Source organism: Canis lupus, chromosome 30, assembly GCF_011100685.1.
Source record: "Canis lupus familiaris isolate Mischka breed German Shepherd chromosome 30, alternate assembly UU_Cfam_GSD_1.0, whole genome shotgun sequence".
Classification (NCBI taxonomy): Eukaryota; Metazoa; Chordata; class Mammalia; order Carnivora; family Canidae; genus Canis; species Canis lupus.
Window position 1 is genome coordinate 14,979,485 of NC_049251.1, and position 20,287 is coordinate 14,999,771.

General features: G+C 38.4%; 1 protein-coding gene across 1 annotated transcript in view; it reads right to left on the reverse strand.

Moving 5' to 3' along the window:
* FBN1 (fibrillin 1) overlaps positions 1–20,287 on the reverse strand; it is a 223,186-nt gene that overhangs the window by 54,366 nt on the left and 148,533 nt on the right. The window contains 11 exon segments of the mRNA NM_001287085.1: positions 1,166–1,288; positions 3,077–3,202; positions 4,330–4,452; positions 4,594–4,716; positions 12,628–12,753; positions 14,656–14,781; positions 15,854–15,976; positions 17,151–17,276; positions 17,381–17,506; positions 18,298–18,426; positions 18,545–18,670. Of these exon segments, the coding sequence (NP_001274014.1) occupies positions 1,166–1,288; positions 3,077–3,202; positions 4,330–4,452; positions 4,594–4,716; positions 12,628–12,753; positions 14,656–14,781; positions 15,854–15,976; positions 17,151–17,276; positions 17,381–17,506; positions 18,298–18,426; positions 18,545–18,670 (1,377 nt within the window).

A 20,287-nucleotide genomic window follows, 5' to 3' on the forward strand; every position in this document is an offset into this window, starting at 1 on the left:
AGGACATGGGTTTTGGCAAACAGTACCCTGTGTAATCCTTTTGTCTGTTTTGAACACTCACGAAATGCTCAAGAACAGACAAGCTGACTCAGAGAGAAGGGAATGGGGATTGAGGGTGATACCCTCCTCTCAGGTTTCCCACCCACCCCGCCTTGGATCTGGTAACCCTCTTATAGGTTCCACTGCAGGAAATTCATTTGTTCAGATTGCACATGAATGTGGAGCAGTAGGGCAGACTCAAGGAAATGAGACCAGACAGAATGATGCTGATGGTAATCTGGGGTACTGAGGAAGGGGTATGGGCCATGGTGTGCTAGAGGCCCAGGTTGGTGTGATCATCGTTTTCAGAAAAAAAACACAGGAGAAAAATGCCTGGGGAGGAGAACCCTGGTCTAAACTTATTTTAAGGAGGTGGTCATGATGGTGGTGGTAGTGGTTGTAATCTGGAGAGCCACTGACTCATAGCTTGTTTAGGTAGGTGGAAAAAACACATATTTTGCCTGAAATCCTGGGCCTATCCTAGATCATGTTTCCTCAATATCCTTGAGTGGACTACGGTGGCCTGGGAAAGAGAATTGCAAATGTCTTGCAAAGTCCCTAATTCAGTGCCAAAGGGAACCAAGTGACAGTCTACTTAGGTGCTTTAGCTCTTCTAATTTTTTTTCTTATGTTCCCTGAGAGTCCCTTGATCTACATGAAAACCATCTATATGCTAGGAATCTGCAGGCAAGCTCTCTGTATCACCTTCTCTGGCGACTACAGACAGGTCAGGCTGGCAAGAAGTGGGTGTTACAGTGGAGAAGTGCAAGGAGATAAACTCATGATCCCAGTGCAGGGCATGGCCTTCAAAGGGAAACTCTCTGAAAATGTGCCTAAGGAGAAAAGGAATAGCTAGGAAACCTTACAGCCAGAGCACCTCTGGCACCTTCTTTGGCAGCCATGAGCTTGCCTGTGAGGCTACAGATCTTGCTCTTTCAAAGGCCTGCCATTCTTTCCTGTGCATCCTTACATGTAGCCAGTTTCAGGGAATTTATTCTGTGGTTCCTGTTGTTTCATCCTCACTTTTCTTTTGTGACTGAATATTCTTGTGAGGTTCCAGTGAGGCCCCAACAGCCAGGTCCCCAGGGCACCCAGGGGCAGCTTCCGACGGCAACAGATGTCTTACCTGTGCAGTTTCCGCCACTTCTGTCCAATTCGTAGCCTATCTCGCACTCACAACGGAACAGGCCAGGAAGGTTGTGGCAAGTTCCAAAAACACAGATGTTCGGTAGGGAGCACTCATCGATATCTTGGGTAGGGACACAAAGGGGGAGAAATGAAACTTATTTTTTTGCCAAAGGAATTGCCTCATGTCATTAGGCGCCTGATGTTATGAAGAAAAAGGCTATCTGACGCTAATCTAGGTGCTTCTCCTGTAGCCTGTTAGATTATCTGCCATATATAGGAAGCCTCACAGGTGAGAAATCACTTTTTTCAGCCCCCCGCCCCGCCCCGCCCCATGACATGCCAAGCAGTAAGCTGAGCATTACAGATGTATAGTTTCTGGTGTTTCACACAGGCCCATGTCACTTTGGTGAAGTAAGAGTCAAAAAGGCTACCTTAGACCCAATTCTTTAGGGGTTTTTATTCACATATAGTCACTGTTTTTATTGTAGGCTAAAATTCTACAAACCACAAAGGATCTGCGGTAACTTTCATAATCAGTTTTATAATCCTCTCTATCCCTAGAGCTATGCTGGGTGCTATTGTCGATGGAGAACTAAAAACTGCAGACACTTCTTTCAGGGCCTGATCCCCGTCTCACGTTAACATTCTGCTTGTGTAATTGACACGCAGGCATTGCCTTGAAACTGGCTTTAAATAGCCATAACCTTTCCACCGGCAGTGATTTATATTAAGAACAAACAAACAAACACAACCTTCCCTTATAGCATGAAAAGAAGCAAAACTTTGACTGTGACTATTTATGTTACCAGAGGTGGCACAGTACCTGTTTTGGTTGGATGTTCAGAGTAACAAAAGTAAACAGGCATTAGGCACACAGTCAAGAGAATAATCTGGTTTCTTGCCTCAGAGGAATTTTGTATCAAACTCTGCATATTTAATAAAAATGGTATAAAGAACACCTAATGGTTCCATAACAAAGAAAAGTATTTACATAGAACTATATGAGAGAATTAGTATACATGTCATAGCTAAAGACTGATTTTGAGTTAATGTCCTGTTAACAAGCAACAATTATTAGTTAAGACATTAATCAGGGTCTTGTTTAAACTTTTACTGTCAATTGTTATCATTTGTTTATTTCTACTGAAATCTTTTTAGTTCACTGTAGATGCTAATTCTTCTCAGTGAGAGATAATGCACTTAAATTTGACAAGCGTGGGGAAAGAAAAGAACCTTGTGTTTCCTAGTGAGAGCTATCCTTAGCCAACAGGCTTCCAGGATTCTTCTTGTCTGACCAACATCTCAGGAAGACAGAGCCTTGCACTGAGAGACAGCATGACATACAACATTATCCCTAGGGGCCCCCTACTGAATGGATTTGCAAAAGACTGTTCCATGTTCACATATATTAGATATTTAGAGACCACGTGAGACATGCCCAGTACATTATTCTGCATATGGAGAAGATTATCTGCTCTTATTATTTTAAAGCTTTTATTTCTAGACACCAAACCATGGCAGAGATTAAAAACATATTTAAAGAGACTCCTTCAATGGGACATTATTGGAGGACAGGTACTTTGAGCTCCTTCCCCTAGCAATGGGAATAAACAGGTTGCATTGAGCTAACCACATTTGGTTAGCCTGTCTCTCCTATGACCAATGAATGTACTCTTGCAGACCATCTGACCAAGGTTGGATGTGCAGCTTGTGGCCAGAAAGCTGAGATTTTTCTCTGCACAAAAGAGAAATGGTCCAGCTGGAGGCCTAATACCTCCACAGACTGAACTGACCAGCTCAGATGTGAAGCCAAAACACAACTTAATTAAAAAAAAAAAAATCAGTAATGTTTAAATAACATAATCTTGTCAGGCCCTGCAAGTGCCCCAGCAGCTTCCCCATCAGTTACCTTCACAGGCTTTCCCATCAGCACTGGGCACAAAGCCCATGTCACATTCGCAGCGGTATCCTCCTGGGGCATTCAGGCACTGACCATTGCCACAAAGATTCAGGTTCTCAGAGCACTCATCAAGATCTACAGCCAGAAAGATACACAAGTTACTCTTCCTCAGTTAGGAGCTTTTCAGTTCCTCAGATCTTTCATTTATCATTGCCAACTCCCTGAGAGTAGTGGAGTCTCATCATAGTTTGTATTTGATACATTTAAACCCATTCTTTCTTTCCCTTTGAATGTTAGTATTGAATAGTCCATGAATGTGGGCCTTGGATTCAGAATGCTGAATGCTAAATGCTAAATTATCCCTAATGATGTAAAATGAAGAATAAGTCAAATGAATTATTCAAATTAAGGCTTTCACGAGCAGGGTCGTGCAAAGGCGGACACATCCATGACAGGAAATGATGTGCTGTGCTTTGTGCCTATTTCTCAGGTTTCAGACTAGGCTCAGATGGGCAGCAAAAGACCTAGAACAGCAACTATAGAGGAGACCAAACATTCCTTTCTGCTCCATCTCTACTGAGCTTTGCTAATAAGCACAGGCACTAAATATCAAACACACAAATCATATATGCCTAATACATGAAACTGAATATTTTCTAAGGAGTAACGGGAGGTTTATGATGACAAAACTTCACTGGGTTAGACAAAAACTATTTCAAATATGATAAGAATTTTCAGCACCTTGAAAATATTCCAGGTAAACCACTGACTACGCCTTAGTCTCTTTTATGTTTGAATGGCGTCTTGTGAGCAAAATGCTCAGGATACATTCATTAATGCTTTCAAGTCATATGAAATGGATCTCAGTATCTTATTATGATCTAGAATGTCTGAATCTCTTTTCCTTACATAGCTTTCTACAGCAAGCTCACTCTTGGGTTTGGTATAGAAAATAACAGTGAGAAATAGGCACAAAAATATAAAGGCTAAGGATTGTAAAAGGAAGTGTGATTTTTTTTTAAGTAAGGACATCACTGCATACAGTGATACCCATATCAACTATATAACTATATTTAGCTTCTGAGGTCTCCCTAATTGACCTGACACCAAATTTCCATTCCCAAGAGATGTAGTTTCAAATACCTAATCTTTCCTGTTAAAAGTTGACTATAACTGTCCCAAACAATGGACAGTCTGAGAGATGGTGAAACACCTGGCTTCTCTGATTGCCCTTTATACAGCTGTTTCCAACATGAGCCTACCTGTACACGTGAATCCATCACCCGTGTATCCTTCTTTACAGAGGCAGCGATAAGAGCCCATGGTATTCTTGCAGTCTGCATGTTGGCTGCACATGTGTGTTCCATTGGAGCATTCATCCAGATCTAATGGAAAAAAGTCACATCATTATGAACAAAAAAACATCACATTTACGATCAGTAGCATACAAATTTTTCTTTACAGAATTAATATTTTCGTATTTATAACCTATGCAGCTCATGAGAAGCAATTATTTTCCAACCCACCCGTGCACTTAATGCCATCTCCAATCCATCCAGGGCTGCAGCTACATTTGAAGCTTCCTGCTGTGTTGGTACATACGGCGTGTCTGTCACAGTTGTGTGCTCCAATTTCACATTCGTTGATGTCTGGAAAAATAACCAGTGGTTAAAAAAAAGTTTAGCACAGATGCCTTTTTGGTCTTTTAAATAACTTAGGAACAGCAACTAGCAACTTCAAAAGTTGACTCACTTTCACACTTTCCATAGTATAATATAGATTGGTTTAGCATCCACATATATAACTCTAAAAATTGAAATTTAAAGCTGTTGAATATTTGTAAAGGACAATATGATAATAGCTACTTGCTATTATTAATTCTAATTATCTTCCATTATTTTAATTCCATTAATCTTTCATTGTCACCGAAAACCAAAATGAACCTCTTTTTAGTTGAAGACCTTAAAAAGTGATTTGCCTAACATTCTATGGTAATAACACGCATGGTCACATGTTTCTATTCTCAATATTTTTATTAAGTCAACTATAGAGTAATGGTGCACATTGTTATCATACCTCATACAAACAAAGGAATACAATGTTGTTGGCATGCTAGAAAACTTTTTCACTCATATGCTATATATTAAATATATTTTATTCTTCAACGGAAATACTATATTATTTAATTATGCTTTATTTCTATAAAAGTTTTACTTTAGGCATTCCTAATTCAAACATTTGCAGAGAATTTTCTTTAAGGCAATGAGTGAACCATCTTTCCTCTAGCTTCTTAGACCTCTAGCATGTTGGAGACCCAAGCCTTCTTGCATATTTCATGTAAAACTCAAATCAATCCAATGGAGATTTTTCTGTAAAAGGAATACCAGATTAAGGTCACATTACTGTCAAAAAGAGGCATCAGGCCTAAAGTGAAGTCACTTGTGCTAAGCCCCATATCAGTAAACAATGGCTTAATACTTAACTTAATTATAGCCTCTTCCAGGAATGAAACTTTTAACCAGTCAGTCTGGAGTTACCTGGTTAACACTAAGAGGTAATCTACCTGATAGACCTATAGGAAGATGACCTTGCCTGAAACAATCTGCTCTTCCCTTGTTTCTCTCCCTCTTTCTACCCCTCAAAGCCTTCCATTTTATACAGCTCCTTGGAGCTCCTTTGAATTTGCCAGGTGGGATACTGCTGGATGCATAAGTCATGGAATAAAGCCAATTTACTCAGTTGAATTTGATTTTTTTTAACATCACTAAAAGACTCCAAATTCTTGAAAGTTCTCCGTTCTCCAGAATTCTATTTCCAAATTTAGCCAAGATAGATTCTATAACATAAAAGCGCCATAAAATATAAAGTGAAATGTTTTGTTTTCTGTGTTATTGTAACTTATAAAAATAAATAAACATTTGGTCTTTGTCCTTGATTCTGGAATAGAGCTCCTAAAACCCTTGGAATTACCTAAGTGATGAAAGCACAAAGGTGTCTTTTGTAAGATTAATGAGGTAATTTTGGACTTCACCTAAAAATGGGGTTTGTTGCCAGGAGAATGAACCATGTGATTAGAGGGTTAGAACTTTCAGTTCTACCACCCTGACCTCCATGGGAGAGAGGTTGGGGGTTGAATCACTAGCCAATGACCAATGATTTGATTAATCACATCTATGTAATGAAGCTTCCATAAAACTCAAAAAGATGGGTTTAGAGAGCTTCTGGATTGGTGAACATATGGAGATTCAGAAAGAATGTCTTGCTTAGAGAAAGCCTTGAAGCTAAATACCCCTGCCCCATGTCTTGCCCTATGCATCCCTTCCTTCTGGTTGGTTCTGAGTTTATCCATTTATAATAAACTAGTAATCTAACAAGGAAACTGGTTTCCTGCATTCTGTGATGGGATAGAGAGGTGGTGGGAACCTCTAATTTATAGGATTAATAGCCATTCAAAAGCCCAGGTAACAACCTAGACTTGTGACTGGCATCTGAAATGAAGACAGTCTTGCGTAACTGAGCCCTTAACCTGTGAAGTCTTTCACTGTCTTCAGGTAGATATTGTTGTCAGAATGGAGTTGAATTTTAAGACACCCTGCTGGTGATCAGAATTGAAATTGGTGCCAGAATCTTTATTGCCCAAAATGAATCCATAATGAAAGACAGGGACTTCACCTTATAATAACTTTTTCATTAACTACGAACAAGAACTCTTAAGCATGGGTACAATGACTCTACATGGAAACCACTGTCTAACACAAAACTTAGGTCAAGAATGATCATTTTGGCATGTGAAATGTTGCAAGAATTTTCAGTGATCATTTGAAAAGTGGTATGAAAAAGAAACCAGGCATGCAACTTGTGTTTACCCTTTTGTTTACTTAAGAAGCCCAATTAAATGATTTGAAAGTGTTTGGAAACACACTGCTTGCCAAATGTTCCATCTGAAGCCCTGAAATGGTCTTGGGATATTTGGCTTCTTCATAACTTCTAGAGCAAACATGAAATAAAAGAATGACATTTTTCCTATGGAAATACTTCATAACATCACTAATAATCATAAAATGAAAACACGCCTGAAGAAAGTTCTTACAATTACAATGTATTGTATGGGTGAATTTTAATGTAGCTTTGGCAGCCACATGAATCTATTGAGTTATTAAAGCAGGTCAAGGGAGGCACATACCAAGCAGCTTTAGACTTGTGACTGGAAGCTTTAACCAACTGAATAATTGAGCACGGCACATTCCAAGGAAATGAGGAGGAAGGCCAGCCCAGGGATAATAGTGGTAAGTATGCACGGAAATTCAAGAAAAGTAAGCCTGACCTCATGGGCTCCCAAGCAGGACCATCAACACTTCTTCTTCCTCAGGTAATCACTCCCCTCAGAGTTAAGGACCACTTTTGCAGAGTCCTATCTTCATTTCCCTCCTTTATTTGTCCTGATCTCTGAGTTAAGTAGAAACAATGAGCTTCCCTTGCCTAAGCACTGAAGCTACTAAATGTTATAAAGTCAAGAAATTTTCTGATTGGAAAAAAACTCAGAATTTGACTTTCCTAATTCTCAATTGCTCAGAGGAGGATACCATAGTCCCCAAGCACATGGGGACTTTCTAGGGCCCCAAGGTCAATAAGTAGCAGAACTCATTTCTAAGTCTGTCAGAACTCATTTTCCCTGTCTGCTGCTTGGCACTCTTTCTCTTGGGCCACAACAGCCTAATCGTGCTGATTTCTTTAGTCACATAAAGACTTTATTCTAAGTACCACTTTATGGAGTTTTTAAAATCTTGGTATTAACAGACTTGTAGAAATTTTCACTAATCTTTTCTACTAATACAATTTTCAGAGATGACTGTAACCTGTCAATCCGGTAATTCTGAATTGTTTTCTTTCCAATTTTCAAATGACCAAAGATATTCTGATTTTCATATGGATTATTTTAGCTTTCACATTTAATCATACAATTAAGATTTCTTTTAAAAGGAGTCTCCTTCCATTTTTAAATCATTAATAATATGCCAATATAAATTTCTTTTCTTAATTTCTTTTTTTATTTTTTGACAATATAAATTTCTAATTCAAGAAAATACATGTAGTTTTCCTGCAATGTTCTCAAGGTGAAAAGAAATTCCATTGGCAAGAAGCCATGTATCATAGGCTTTAGGATACTAGGAGGTGATACTCAGGAGACAATATTCAATTCTTTATTTTATGAATATTTAAGTCATCATCTCAATTATTTACTCTTAATATGTAATAAATGAATTAGAAAGAGTTGGTCATAAGATGTAGAGGCATCTTTGAGTAAAAGCTCTTTGCATGTGTGTATATGTGCATGCATACTATTGCAAATTATTATTTATTAATTATTTCCATGGCAGACTTGGGCCTAAGACTGCACTTGATTATAAAAGCAAACAGAAGGGGAAACTGAGCCATAAGGAAAACAAGCAAACAAAATGCTGTATTCAAACATCTACTCTTCAATAGTGTGAAGGAAACATAGCACATGCTTGCCAAGAACATCTCTTTCTGTACAAATGTTCTCTTTCCCCCACAAGTTTGCTCCAGACAGAAAATTCCTTTTTAAAGATTAAGAATAAGGCCAAGCCAAAAAAAGCAAGGAAATTCAAATTTAGGGCTGACACTGCAACCTCCTTAACCCCACCAAAGTTCCCTCACAAAGACCCAAAGGTCCTACTTGCATGGCTGTCTTGACAGGCAAGGGTGTGGTCTGAGCAGACACCAGTACAGGTTCTGGGTGTGTCCCACTGACATTCAAGTAAAGGCTTGTGCTCTGAGCTGCTCTGGCCTCTTCTGCCAGTCATATAAGGAGAGGCTGTATTACCCCCACACACCTGCCTTCCTGTCATCTGGGCATCAATGATGGCAGAGCTGGCACACTGGGAGATCTCGTTGACTGGGCATTGGGGAAGAGGACATTAGAATAAATGGAGAGTCCAAACATGAAGGCTTGGATTTCTCAATTTGGATCCAAATTTGAGCCAAGACTGTTTAACTGAACACCCACGGAGTTTTCACAGGCTGACAGCCAGTAGAGGACAATTAGCAGTGATAAGAAGCTGGAAGTAAATGGGTACAAATTCTCCCTGAGTCCTGATGGTTTGGAGTATATGATTCTCTGTCATGGACTAAGACCTATGAGTAACATTTCTCATGTGAAAAGCAGCCGAGAGTTTGAGAAACGGCATTACCCAGCTATGCTGCTATTTTAACTGAAAACAATTCTGATTTTAATGGCATTCTTTCTCACTAACCTAAACTGAGTGAGCACATGATGGAAGGTAGGTTCTTACAAGTGAGTTTGTGAAAGCCAGGACCCACAGAGATGGTACGTAGCAGCAACCTAGTTCTCCATCTTCCAATTTGTTGTCTAATTACAAATATGTGGAATGAGCAGCAGAAGCCTTGCATGTGGTCCACAGACTGGAAACACTGTAATCCAGCCCCCATAAGCTAAGGACAGAAAAGCTGTGTTCTAGATCTTAAGCAAATGTACATTCTCCTTCCATTAAATTGAATGTTCTCCTCAGCATACCCATGAACAAAGCTTAAGGAGAAAAAAAGAAGCCCTTAACATCTGTGTGGGCTGGGAATGTAAGTCAGTGGGTGGATTCGGAGCACTGCTAAAGTGATTGGGAGAAAAAAACATGTTTATTTGTTAAAATGGAAACAATCAGTAATGACAAGGAAGCTGAAATATTTAGACAAAGCTGTAATGGAACCCAGAGGACATTTTTTGAGTTCTCATGAAACAAAGTTCTCTATGAAATAGCATACATATTTTTATAATTCCTTTATAGGGTACTCATATATATATATGTGTATATATATACATATATACACATATACATATATATTATATATGAGTATACACATTGTATTCTGTATACATATTACATATGTACAAAAATATATTTACATATCATCATCAAAAACATTGTTCCAGGTTTGTTCTTCACTGTTATTTGTGGTGTGGTTTGCTTATCCCATTAGGCAAGATACGTATCTCTATTTACATTAGTTGCCTGGGACATTATAAACACTTGTCTTTAACATGACTATCACCAGGGAAACTTGATGATATTCTAAGCTGGGAGTGACACTAATTTTAAACTAAAAGCAGGCTAAAAGAGCCCTAGTTACATGGTATTAAAAATACATTTTGGCTCAGATTTTTTAAAACTTGTTTTTAAGTATACCAAACTTGCTGCCAATTCCTGTTTGTGTACGTCATTTCCAATCAAATGTGATACATTTGGATGAATTAAAGTATTTACAGAGGACCTCTTTTTTTCCCTTCCTCATGCATCCCCTCTTTCCATACTTCACTGCAGGGGTGCTTACCTAAGAGGAACACTTGCATAACTACAGAGCACCCTGATAAGCTGTTCAAGCTCATGAATCAGTGGAAGAACTAACAATAAAATCTAGAGTTCTACTACTTCACGTGAGAATATCACATGTCCTGCTGCTGTGATATCAAAGAGGCTGTGAAACTCCAGTTTTCTCCCTACAGTGCTGGCTGGGTTCTGTGAAATTGAAAAGTCATTTTAGGCTACAATTTAAAAGTAAGGGGATGTTGGCCTTAGGAAAGAATAGAGTATTTCTTGGACCTCAAATCTAAGTTTCTGTTCATGAGATTTACCAAAAGACTGCTGTTCTTAATGTAAAACTGGTGTGTCATCTCATCTAATATAGAGTACATGGCTCTCATCACCACAGTGCAAACTCAATTATAAAAAACAAGCCTTTTAGAATACCAAGGAAGAGTTCCCTTCTTAAACTGATTTCAAGCATGTATCAGTAAATAGTACTATAAAATTTTGCTGAACTAGAAGTTATGTCTTTAAAATGGCTTCTCGATACTGTGCCTGCAGGTCTCATTTTACAATGACACTGGCTACTATTTATTAACCAGCTACTATATACCAAATATTGTGCCAAAGGCATTATATATATATCTCATTTACCTAAAATGATATTAATATTGTATGAGAATTTAAGCTTTCTTTAGGGTGAAAGGCCTAAAATAATCAGCCTCTGCTCATGCCTCTGATTTGGAGCATAAAGTTCTAGAGATCCTTTTCTTATAGGGAATGAAGACTGATGGTCCCATTAGATTAACTTCTCCCTCTGTAAGCCTCTTGGTTCTCTGGGACGAATTTCATGAGTTTAACTGAACCAAACAATGGTATTAGCCTGTATCAGGTAAAATGCAATATGAAACAATCTTATCTTCCCCTTCATTAGTGCCAGAACACCACCCCTTACCTCAAGTCCTATACTTATCCTGAGAGCTTACAATAAAACATGAACCACAGACATATTGTATCCCAGAGAGCAACAGATGAGATTTTAAACACTGTGCCACTTATTAGAATGGACTGCTGACCCTGCTTCATAGGAAGATTGAGGAACATAGTGAGCATGAAGGCATTCTAGCTTCATACTTCTTTTTGTAATTTGGCTAGAATTTGTCATTTTTTAACCAATAGTAATATTATTGGCATTATCTTGTATATCTATAAATTTGAAACTTAGCATTATTGGACAGTTTGGAATGATAATAAATATCCTTGCAAACTTTCTTGAAAAATGTTGATATAATTAAGAAAGGACATTTACCACATTGCCAATCTGCAAATATTTTAATGTTCGTTTCAAATCACAAGGGCTGGCCAAACTGGCTTTTGGAATTATAGTCTGTTATTTGTAAAGAAATTATGCCATTACCTAATCAAGCTCACCATGATCTCCATTATGTTTTAAATTATGTTATATCCCATAATCTGTTATATTACTACAAGTAACTATAGTAAAACTTTATTATATTATTCCACATACTTACCACCATCGCCTCAAATTTGAAAACACCAACTAAATGCTTAATAACAATATCATCCACCCAGAGTGACTTCTTTAATTTGACGTTTAATAAAATAATCTTCTACAAATGTTGTGAAAAGATTTTTTTATGGATTACTGGTATGAGACAAACAAAATTACAAATGGTTTAATTATCACCTCATAAAGTTTGCTAAGTCCCAGGAATTATTTAGGCTAAAGCAACTTAATATATCCAAAGCACGCTAATTTAAGGAACTGGAAGACTGATGAGAATTGATGAAAAATATGAATTGTAGGATGTTTCTTTAAAAACCTTAACTATAAACCCTCAAATGAAATGTTGACAAGGGAGGCTTGCTTTAAAAAAGGGATAGGAATGTACGGTAATTAGCATATTAACTACTTTGATATAAAAATGTGATATTTAACCTCATAAAATGTGATATTTATGGTGTTAGTTATAGTGAGAATTCATCCAATATGCCCTTTTTTATGGGTAAAGAAAAAAGCTTCAGCATAGATCTAATCTAAAATATGACAAGTTTCAAAGAAGGGCAAGCTAAGTTAATGAAAAATGTTATATAAAATGCTTTACAAAGCAATTAAAATGTTAGCAGTTTTAAAACTTGTATTCCTCTGGTAATAGTCTTTTAACCATCAAACGTTTTATTGTTCAAATTGAAAAAACATACCTGTACAGCCAGTTTTTCCTTTTTTGCCTGAATATCCCATATCACAGTGGCAAATAAACGAGCCTTTTGTGTTTTCACAGGTTCCACTTAGGCAGATATTTGGATTTAGGTCACATTCATTGACATCTGTAAAATACAGATATTATTAATACATACAGTCATGTGTTTATATCATTGAAAACATTTTTCCTGAGATAAAACAACTATGACAAATAAATTACAAAAGGTGAAGTGTTTTCATAAAAAAAAAAAAAAAGGAGTATATTTACAGGTTCACAAGCAGTTCACACTTGCTTTCTATACTGCAGGCTAACCAGGTAGACTGCCTCCTTATCTGGGCCATAAGCAGGAGGTAATCAAATAAACTGATTGACTCAAGACTGCGTATTGAGTCTGTTTATGTGACAGTCTAGGAAACTTTAAAGACAGCATATTCTGTTGTAAGATACAAAATTTAATTCAGTCTCCAGCTGCCAACATTTTAGTTTCCAATATTTAAAATAAAGGATAGATGAACTGGTAGTCTTGGTGCAGATAGTTATAAACTTGACGTCTTCCCCAAATTACGAATTATTTTTTTATGACTTCACTTTAATTTATAGGACTTCATAAATATTCAGTAAAGGTTTTCTAAAGATATAAATGTGACAGAATTTAAATATTTTCAATTTTAGACTCTCGCTTCTTGCCAAGATGGAGTAATAGACACAGAATTTATTTTCCCATGTGAAAACACCAGCAAAAGGACAACAGAGGCAACAGAAGACTGTCATGCCTGACAAAAAGAAAACAAGCTAGGTGAGTTCTAGGAATGTCCCAGGTTATGGTGTAGGGACAGTTTTAAGGCCATGACATAGGGGAGATGGAGCTGAGTGGTGTCCTAGAGTTGAGGGGATAACACTGGAAGTCCCAGAAGACCAAGGCAGCCAGAGTTCACAGGGCAGAGTAAAGGACAGAAGAAAGCTGCATAGAGAGAGAGCCCCGTCATGTATTCAGATAAGTAGTGATCAATGCACTCATGTAAGGAAACTGCTCAAAGCTAGGGGAAGTACCACTCAAAAGAATTAGAGGGAACAATCATCAGAGCTCACAGAAAGCCTGGAATTGTGCCTATTCCTACTCGTCAGACTGGAAAATCTCATAATTCAGAAGGGTCTTGCCTCAGTAATGGGGCAAAATAAGCCTCTAAGTAACTGCTGCTTAAAGGCATAAAAGCAAGACTTTAAAGGATCCTTCTGTTTCCAAATAACTTACCTGGGTTCCAGAATAAAGCCCAAGAATATTTCTCAGGATTTAAAACATCTAGCAACTAGCAAGTCAAAATTTATAATGTCTGGCATCCAGTCAAAAATTACCAGCCATTCAATGAGGCAGGAAAATGTGACCCATAATGAGGAAGAAAGTCAATTTACTGAAATGACCCAGAACTGACACAGATGATGGAATTAGGATATTAGAGCAGTTACTACAATTCTATTTCATGGGCTCAAAAAGTTAGAGGAATGATTTAACTTTCACATCGCTCCCGGGGGAGATGTGAAAAATAACCCAAATCAAATTTTTAGAGATGAAAATTAAAATGTCTGAGATTACAATGATACTGAATGGGATTATATACTGAAGAAAAGTGTGAGAAATTTGAAAACACAGCAATAGAATACATCAATACAATCAATTCTAGAGTTTTCTTCATTCTTGTCAGAAATAAATTTTGCTTGCCTTTAGTAAAAGATTTTAAAGGCCTAGGGTTAAGTGGACAGAAATAGCGCGCAGACATAAAATAAATGTCCACGTGGAGTGACCAATGGTCAACTCAGTCCATATAACATATCTGATAAGAACATCATATCACAGTCACAAGAAAGTTGCTCTTTGGAATGTTGGTCTTGGAACATTAGTAATATGTCCCTAAATATCCTTACTTTTCCGATAGGATCCATTTATCAACTTCCCAAACTAATGTTTATGTAATTTAACCATGCTTGTGAATAACCAGACAAAATGGGAAATTCTGTGTTCTTTGCTCACCTACACAAGTCTTCATGTCTTCAGATGCCATGAATCCATCATAACACAAGCACCTGTACTCCCCGGGAATGTTTGTACACTGACCGCCGTCACAGATATTGGGGTTATCTTCACACTCATCAATGTCTGTGGAGAAGAAAACCAACATGTTGTTAACACTAGTTCTATTAATAAGTGGTGAAAAAGTTAACTAACTCAAGTCAAATAAACAGCCTATTTGCTTCAAATCCAGACGAAGGGTTAAATTATCCCATCAATTTATCCTGGGTGAAAAAGCAGAGATCCATTTTCAAGATTTATAGCATATTATTTAGGATCAATCTCTACACCTTATTAGAAATCCATCATTTAACTAGCAATTTTATCCCTGACATGAACTGATCATTTAACAATGATTAAATTTTATTTTTTCATTGTCATATTTCAATGCCTAAAGTTGATTATCTTCTGGTTTACTGATATTGTAAAGGTGAAACTTGCTTAAAACAAGCATATCTACTTACATGTACTTTTGGTTAAAAATATTTATTTTCAACATTTAACTTTTTTTGGTCAATTTACATCTAAAGTTTTTTTTGGAGATTTTCCTAGATCTGATAAAGTAATTTTGATATCCAAACCCAAGTTCTCTTCTTAGCCAAAACCAAAATGAAAACCTGTATCATCAACCTCCATTCTCATCTCTAGTTTGGAGACATGACTCTTCCAGCCCAGCATGATACAACAAGAGGTGTGAATTAGAGCAACAGTTCTCAAGTTTTAGCACGTATCTGTATCACTTGGAGAACTTGTGAAAATAGATTATTGGGATCTATCCCCAGAAGTTTCTGAATCAGTAGGTCTGAGTGGGACCTAAGATTTTGCATTTCTAACATACCCTTGGGTGATGCTGATGCGGCTGGTCCAAGGAGCACACCTAGAGTAGCTCTGAAGTAAGTCAAAAGATCAGATTCTTCAAAATTATATCTTACTCTACGTGCCAGGAACTGTGCAAAGTGCTGTATGCATTCCCCCACACAGGCAATCTGAACCTCATCTTAGAGATGAGGAAACTGATGCTAAGGATCTTTATTAAGGATGCATAGTTAAAATGTGTGACAAACAAAATTTTGAACTCAGGGTTGTCTGACTCCAGTCTGGGCCCTGAACCTCTCTCTAGGCTACTGAGGTATTTCACGGGAGGCTAAAACCTACTCACCAGTGCATGACCTCTGGTCGGGCATTAGTGCAAATCCTGGCTGACAGCTACATTCATAGCTGCCTTCAGAGTTTGTACAGAAGGTCTCACAACCACCATTCATTATGCTGCATTCGTCGATGTCTAAGAAAAAGAAAAAGAATATCACCTTTCTTTGTGTCTATGATCATGGCATGCATTTCAAGTTTCCAAAGCACAACACGACAAAACAAAAACATCCTCAGGCAACTGGAAATCATTGCATCATTCAATTCCTTCAACAAATATAAAGTGCAAACCTACTACATGCTACAGATAAGAATCTAATCATGAATGAGACAGACCTATACCTACCTTCATAATGCTTATGTTGCAGCTGGGGAGTTAGGTGAATAATCAGTTACATGATACATGGGGTGCCACATGCCAGGTAGGGCTAAACGCACAACCCCAGTTATGATAATAGGCACGTGGATGAAATTCTCTGGGTCACATATTCAGTTATAAACTTGACATTCAGTTTGATTGGCTGAGATTCTGATCCTTTTCAAGAACCTGATTTGGAATTCTGAGTTGTCCTGGGCCATGATTCAGAAAAATTTGGGCTGATTTATGGCTTTGGGTGGAAACCATGTGAGACTTGGCAGTTCCACATGATGTACACCCCAAACCAGGCAAAAACTGGCAGTTTTCACAAAGTTTCACTTTGACTTTGGGCACAATAAACCCAGAGGGTTTTCTGTGCCACTCTTCCGAGCACAACTAAACCTACAGAGGGCCAGCCACAAAGCAAAATGCTTGTCCCACAAAACCCCATCTTTAAGGAGTGCCAGACCTGGCCTCCATTTCAATGTAAGGAATGAAGAGAACATGGTCTTCTTGCCAATAATTAATCTTTGAAATCTCACAGCTGATCTAAACCACCTAAGGGCAGACGCTGTACCCTCTGTTTTTTTGTGTTTCTCACAGAACCCATGCTTCATTTATTGTAAGTGGTTAGTACTTGCTTGCTGATTTGCCTGGGTATGCACGTGCATAAACAAAGCATGTGCTATCGTTCAGTATTCAAAGCAGCATGGCTCAAATTTGACTTGTTAGAGCGAAAACATTTCATAGCCTTCATTTAAATGGTTCTTTAAACAGACAAGGGAGGTGAGATCCAAAGACTGTGAGCCACTATGAAAAGAATTTTACTTACGGAAAACAAGAGAGATTAAGTAAAAGTAACTAGTGATGAAAACAGAACTCAGAACATTACTGGAGTGTTTCTAGAAAGAGACTAAATAAAATAAAGTATAAAATAAAAGAGAGAACTTACCCACACAAAACAGCCTGTCAGGAGTTGAATGATAGCCAGGGTTGCAAGCACACTGATACTTCCCGATGAGGTTCACACAACGGCCATTAGGGCAGAGGTTCGCACTCAGTTCACACTCGTTGATGTCTGTTTAGAAAATAAAAATAGCAAACACCCAGCCAGAAGCTTCTGACTGTGGCAGAGATGTGGGTTGAGACACAAATATGTGGTCTGAAAGTCTTCCTCCTTACCTATACATGCTGAGATGTTGGGAGAGAGCTGATGACCAGGAGGACACTCACAGCGGTAACTTCCCTCAGTGTTGAGGCAAACGCCACCCCGGCACAGGAGAGGATCTCTCTGACACTCATCGATATCTGCAAAATGACAATGACCCAAGTTGAAGATGGTGGTGGTGTCCTGCTCAGGACCCCAAGCCAGGGCACTCCTCAGTGCATCAGGGTCGCTGGGAGTCCTGGCTGCTAGGCCTCACAGGCTCCCTTCTTGGAGAACTGCTGTCCACCTCATTCAGAAATGCTTGAGAGGTGAGAATTACATCCCCCTCAAATGTTGGCAGCTGCCCGTGGCAGACAAGGGAGTATGCAGTCTGGTTTTGCCTAAAAGCAGGACAATTGTTTGATACCATTCACATTCCAGAGCGCTCAGTGGGATCAGGTTAAGGCTAAGAGGCCTTTTCCCCTGCCCTAACTTCCTTCCTTCACTTCTCTACAGCTTCTCTTTAAAAAAAAAAAAAAAAAAAATCCCCTTCTCAGGCTTCTCTCTAGGGAACCTAATCTAATGCAGCCAGCTTAATCAAGCTCTTTTTCTAGAAATATTGGATAGAAACCCTATAATGTCACTTTGAATATAGCTAATGCTCGAATCGTTTCTCTTCCCTGGGGTGTCTCTTCCAGGTGTTAAACTCACTTCTCTGGGACCCATAACTAATGTCCTAGGCCACCCGCCAACCCATGGCAAGAAGTCCCTCATGCTTTCCACACGTCAGTCTCCCTCTGCCACAGACTGATTCCAGACACACTGGTCAGGAGACCCATGCAGGGGGGTTGGGGGGTGGGCAGGGAGAAGCTGGGAGGGAGGCTCTGAGTCATCAAAGCTTCGGGGAATCCCTTATTACCTGTGTAATAGGATCAGATGGTCACACACTTACCCATGCAGTTCTTCATCATCATGAATCCGCTTTCATAGCCTTCGTCACACTTGCATTCGAAGTCCCCTGGGGTGTTCACGCACTGGCCTCGGCCGCAGAGGTCAGGGGAGATTCGGCATTCATCGATGTCTGAATGCAAGCAGTAAGTGGCAACACATGAGTAACAGGAGAGCTTTCATTCTTGTGGCAATGTGGTAAAGGTGAAGAGTTCTAAAGGGCGTTCTGCAAAGGGAAGCCCTTCACTGACCTGTGCAATTCCTTTCTTCAGAGTCAAGAGCAAAGCCACTGTCACACCTGCACTTAAAGCTGCCAATGGTGTTTCTGCATTTGCCGTGGGTACAGAGGCTGGGAATCATCTTGCATTCGTTGATATCTTCAAGAAAAATAAAACATGCAGAAAGTTCCTAAGCATCCTGTTAGGAGTTCTCAATGCCTCTATTTTAAACCCAGAGAGTTGAAAGGTCTTGATTTAAGGTCTTGGCAATATGCATTTTAAAGAATGTGTGATGATCCATGAGAACTATGACTTTGTAAACATTTCTAGACTTTTAAACTTCTACATTTTAGAAAGTTTATTAGGGAAGTAGACGGTGTGTTTATTCGGACTTCTAGAGCCCAGCACACTGCCTGATATATACCAAATACTTAAGTATTTGCCAAATGAATGAATAAATATTCTAAGCCACTAGCATCTATTCCCAAAGCACACAGTAGATGACTGACAAAAAAAATGTCCGTGTCAACCAACCAAGAGTATAGTGAAATGAGATATCCATGTATGCTTTCTTGGATGCGTCTACAATATAAGAATTTCAAAAAAAGATGTTATTTATAATTGAAATGATTTGTAAATAAGTGTATGCTATTAAAATATTTTCTCAAATGTGTATATAATTTAAAAATATTTTCTCAATTAATATTAAGGTTTCATTAATATAATGAAAAGAGTTTCTTGTACAGTGGGAGACTGTATATATAATGGGTGAAAGATCTCCTTCAGGAGCCTTTCTAAAGCAAGACCTAAAGCTCAAGAAATACAAGTTCATTTCTATAAAATGTCATGAAAGACAGAACTAGCAGATTAAATTTCAAGAACATGTCTTTCTGTGGCAATGCAGTGCCACAGCCTTTGGAAGCAAATCATTCAAATTCCTTTGAATTTACTTAGGAGACATTTAAGAGGATCATCTAGAAACTGTCTCTCTAGAGTGAATTTCAACCCCTAGGGCTTCTTGGATTAAACACTCAGTACTAAAAGTTATTTTTACACATTTATATAAGGATAATTAAGCAATATTCATATACTCATTTCCCATTTTTATAAGTCGATTTAGTTATGAAGTATAATAACTAGGCCCAGACACAATGGCAACCAAGACAAAAATCTATACCAGGAACAAACGCTGGGCCTCTCTGAAAAATTGGAATTCTGGGAAACCAGTCATGATTTTTCCACATGCTAAAGTAAACAAGTTCTGTATCCTTGTGCATAAAAAGTTAAATCAATTTTGGAATTAGATCTATAACTTCTCATTTTTTATACAAATTTTAGATTATAGCATAATAAACTGAAATAATGTTTGAAATATCATAAGTCACTGAAATGTGCTTGCCATAAGAATGACTTTCACTGTTTTTGGACAAAGAGGATCTGCCCCTGGGTCTGTCATGCCATTCACCTCCACTACGGTATACTCAGGTGAACTGCAGTGACCTGGATTAAATAATCAGGGAAGAGGTCAAGTTTTATGGCTTTAGCAGACAGAATAAAAATTCCCCAAGAAAATTTCCTTTTTGTTGATATTTGGCTTAGGGTAGTTTTAAAATCTACTTTAACACTTCATAAATGGTTAATAGGCGGGGGTGGGGGGTGGGGGGGGGCGGGGGGGCAAGTAACCTCAGGAAGTCCTGAAAGGTGGGAAAAGAAAACCCGCTCCAGAGTGAACATTTGCTGAATGTAACTCAGAAAGTGAGGAATGTCTGCAGAGAT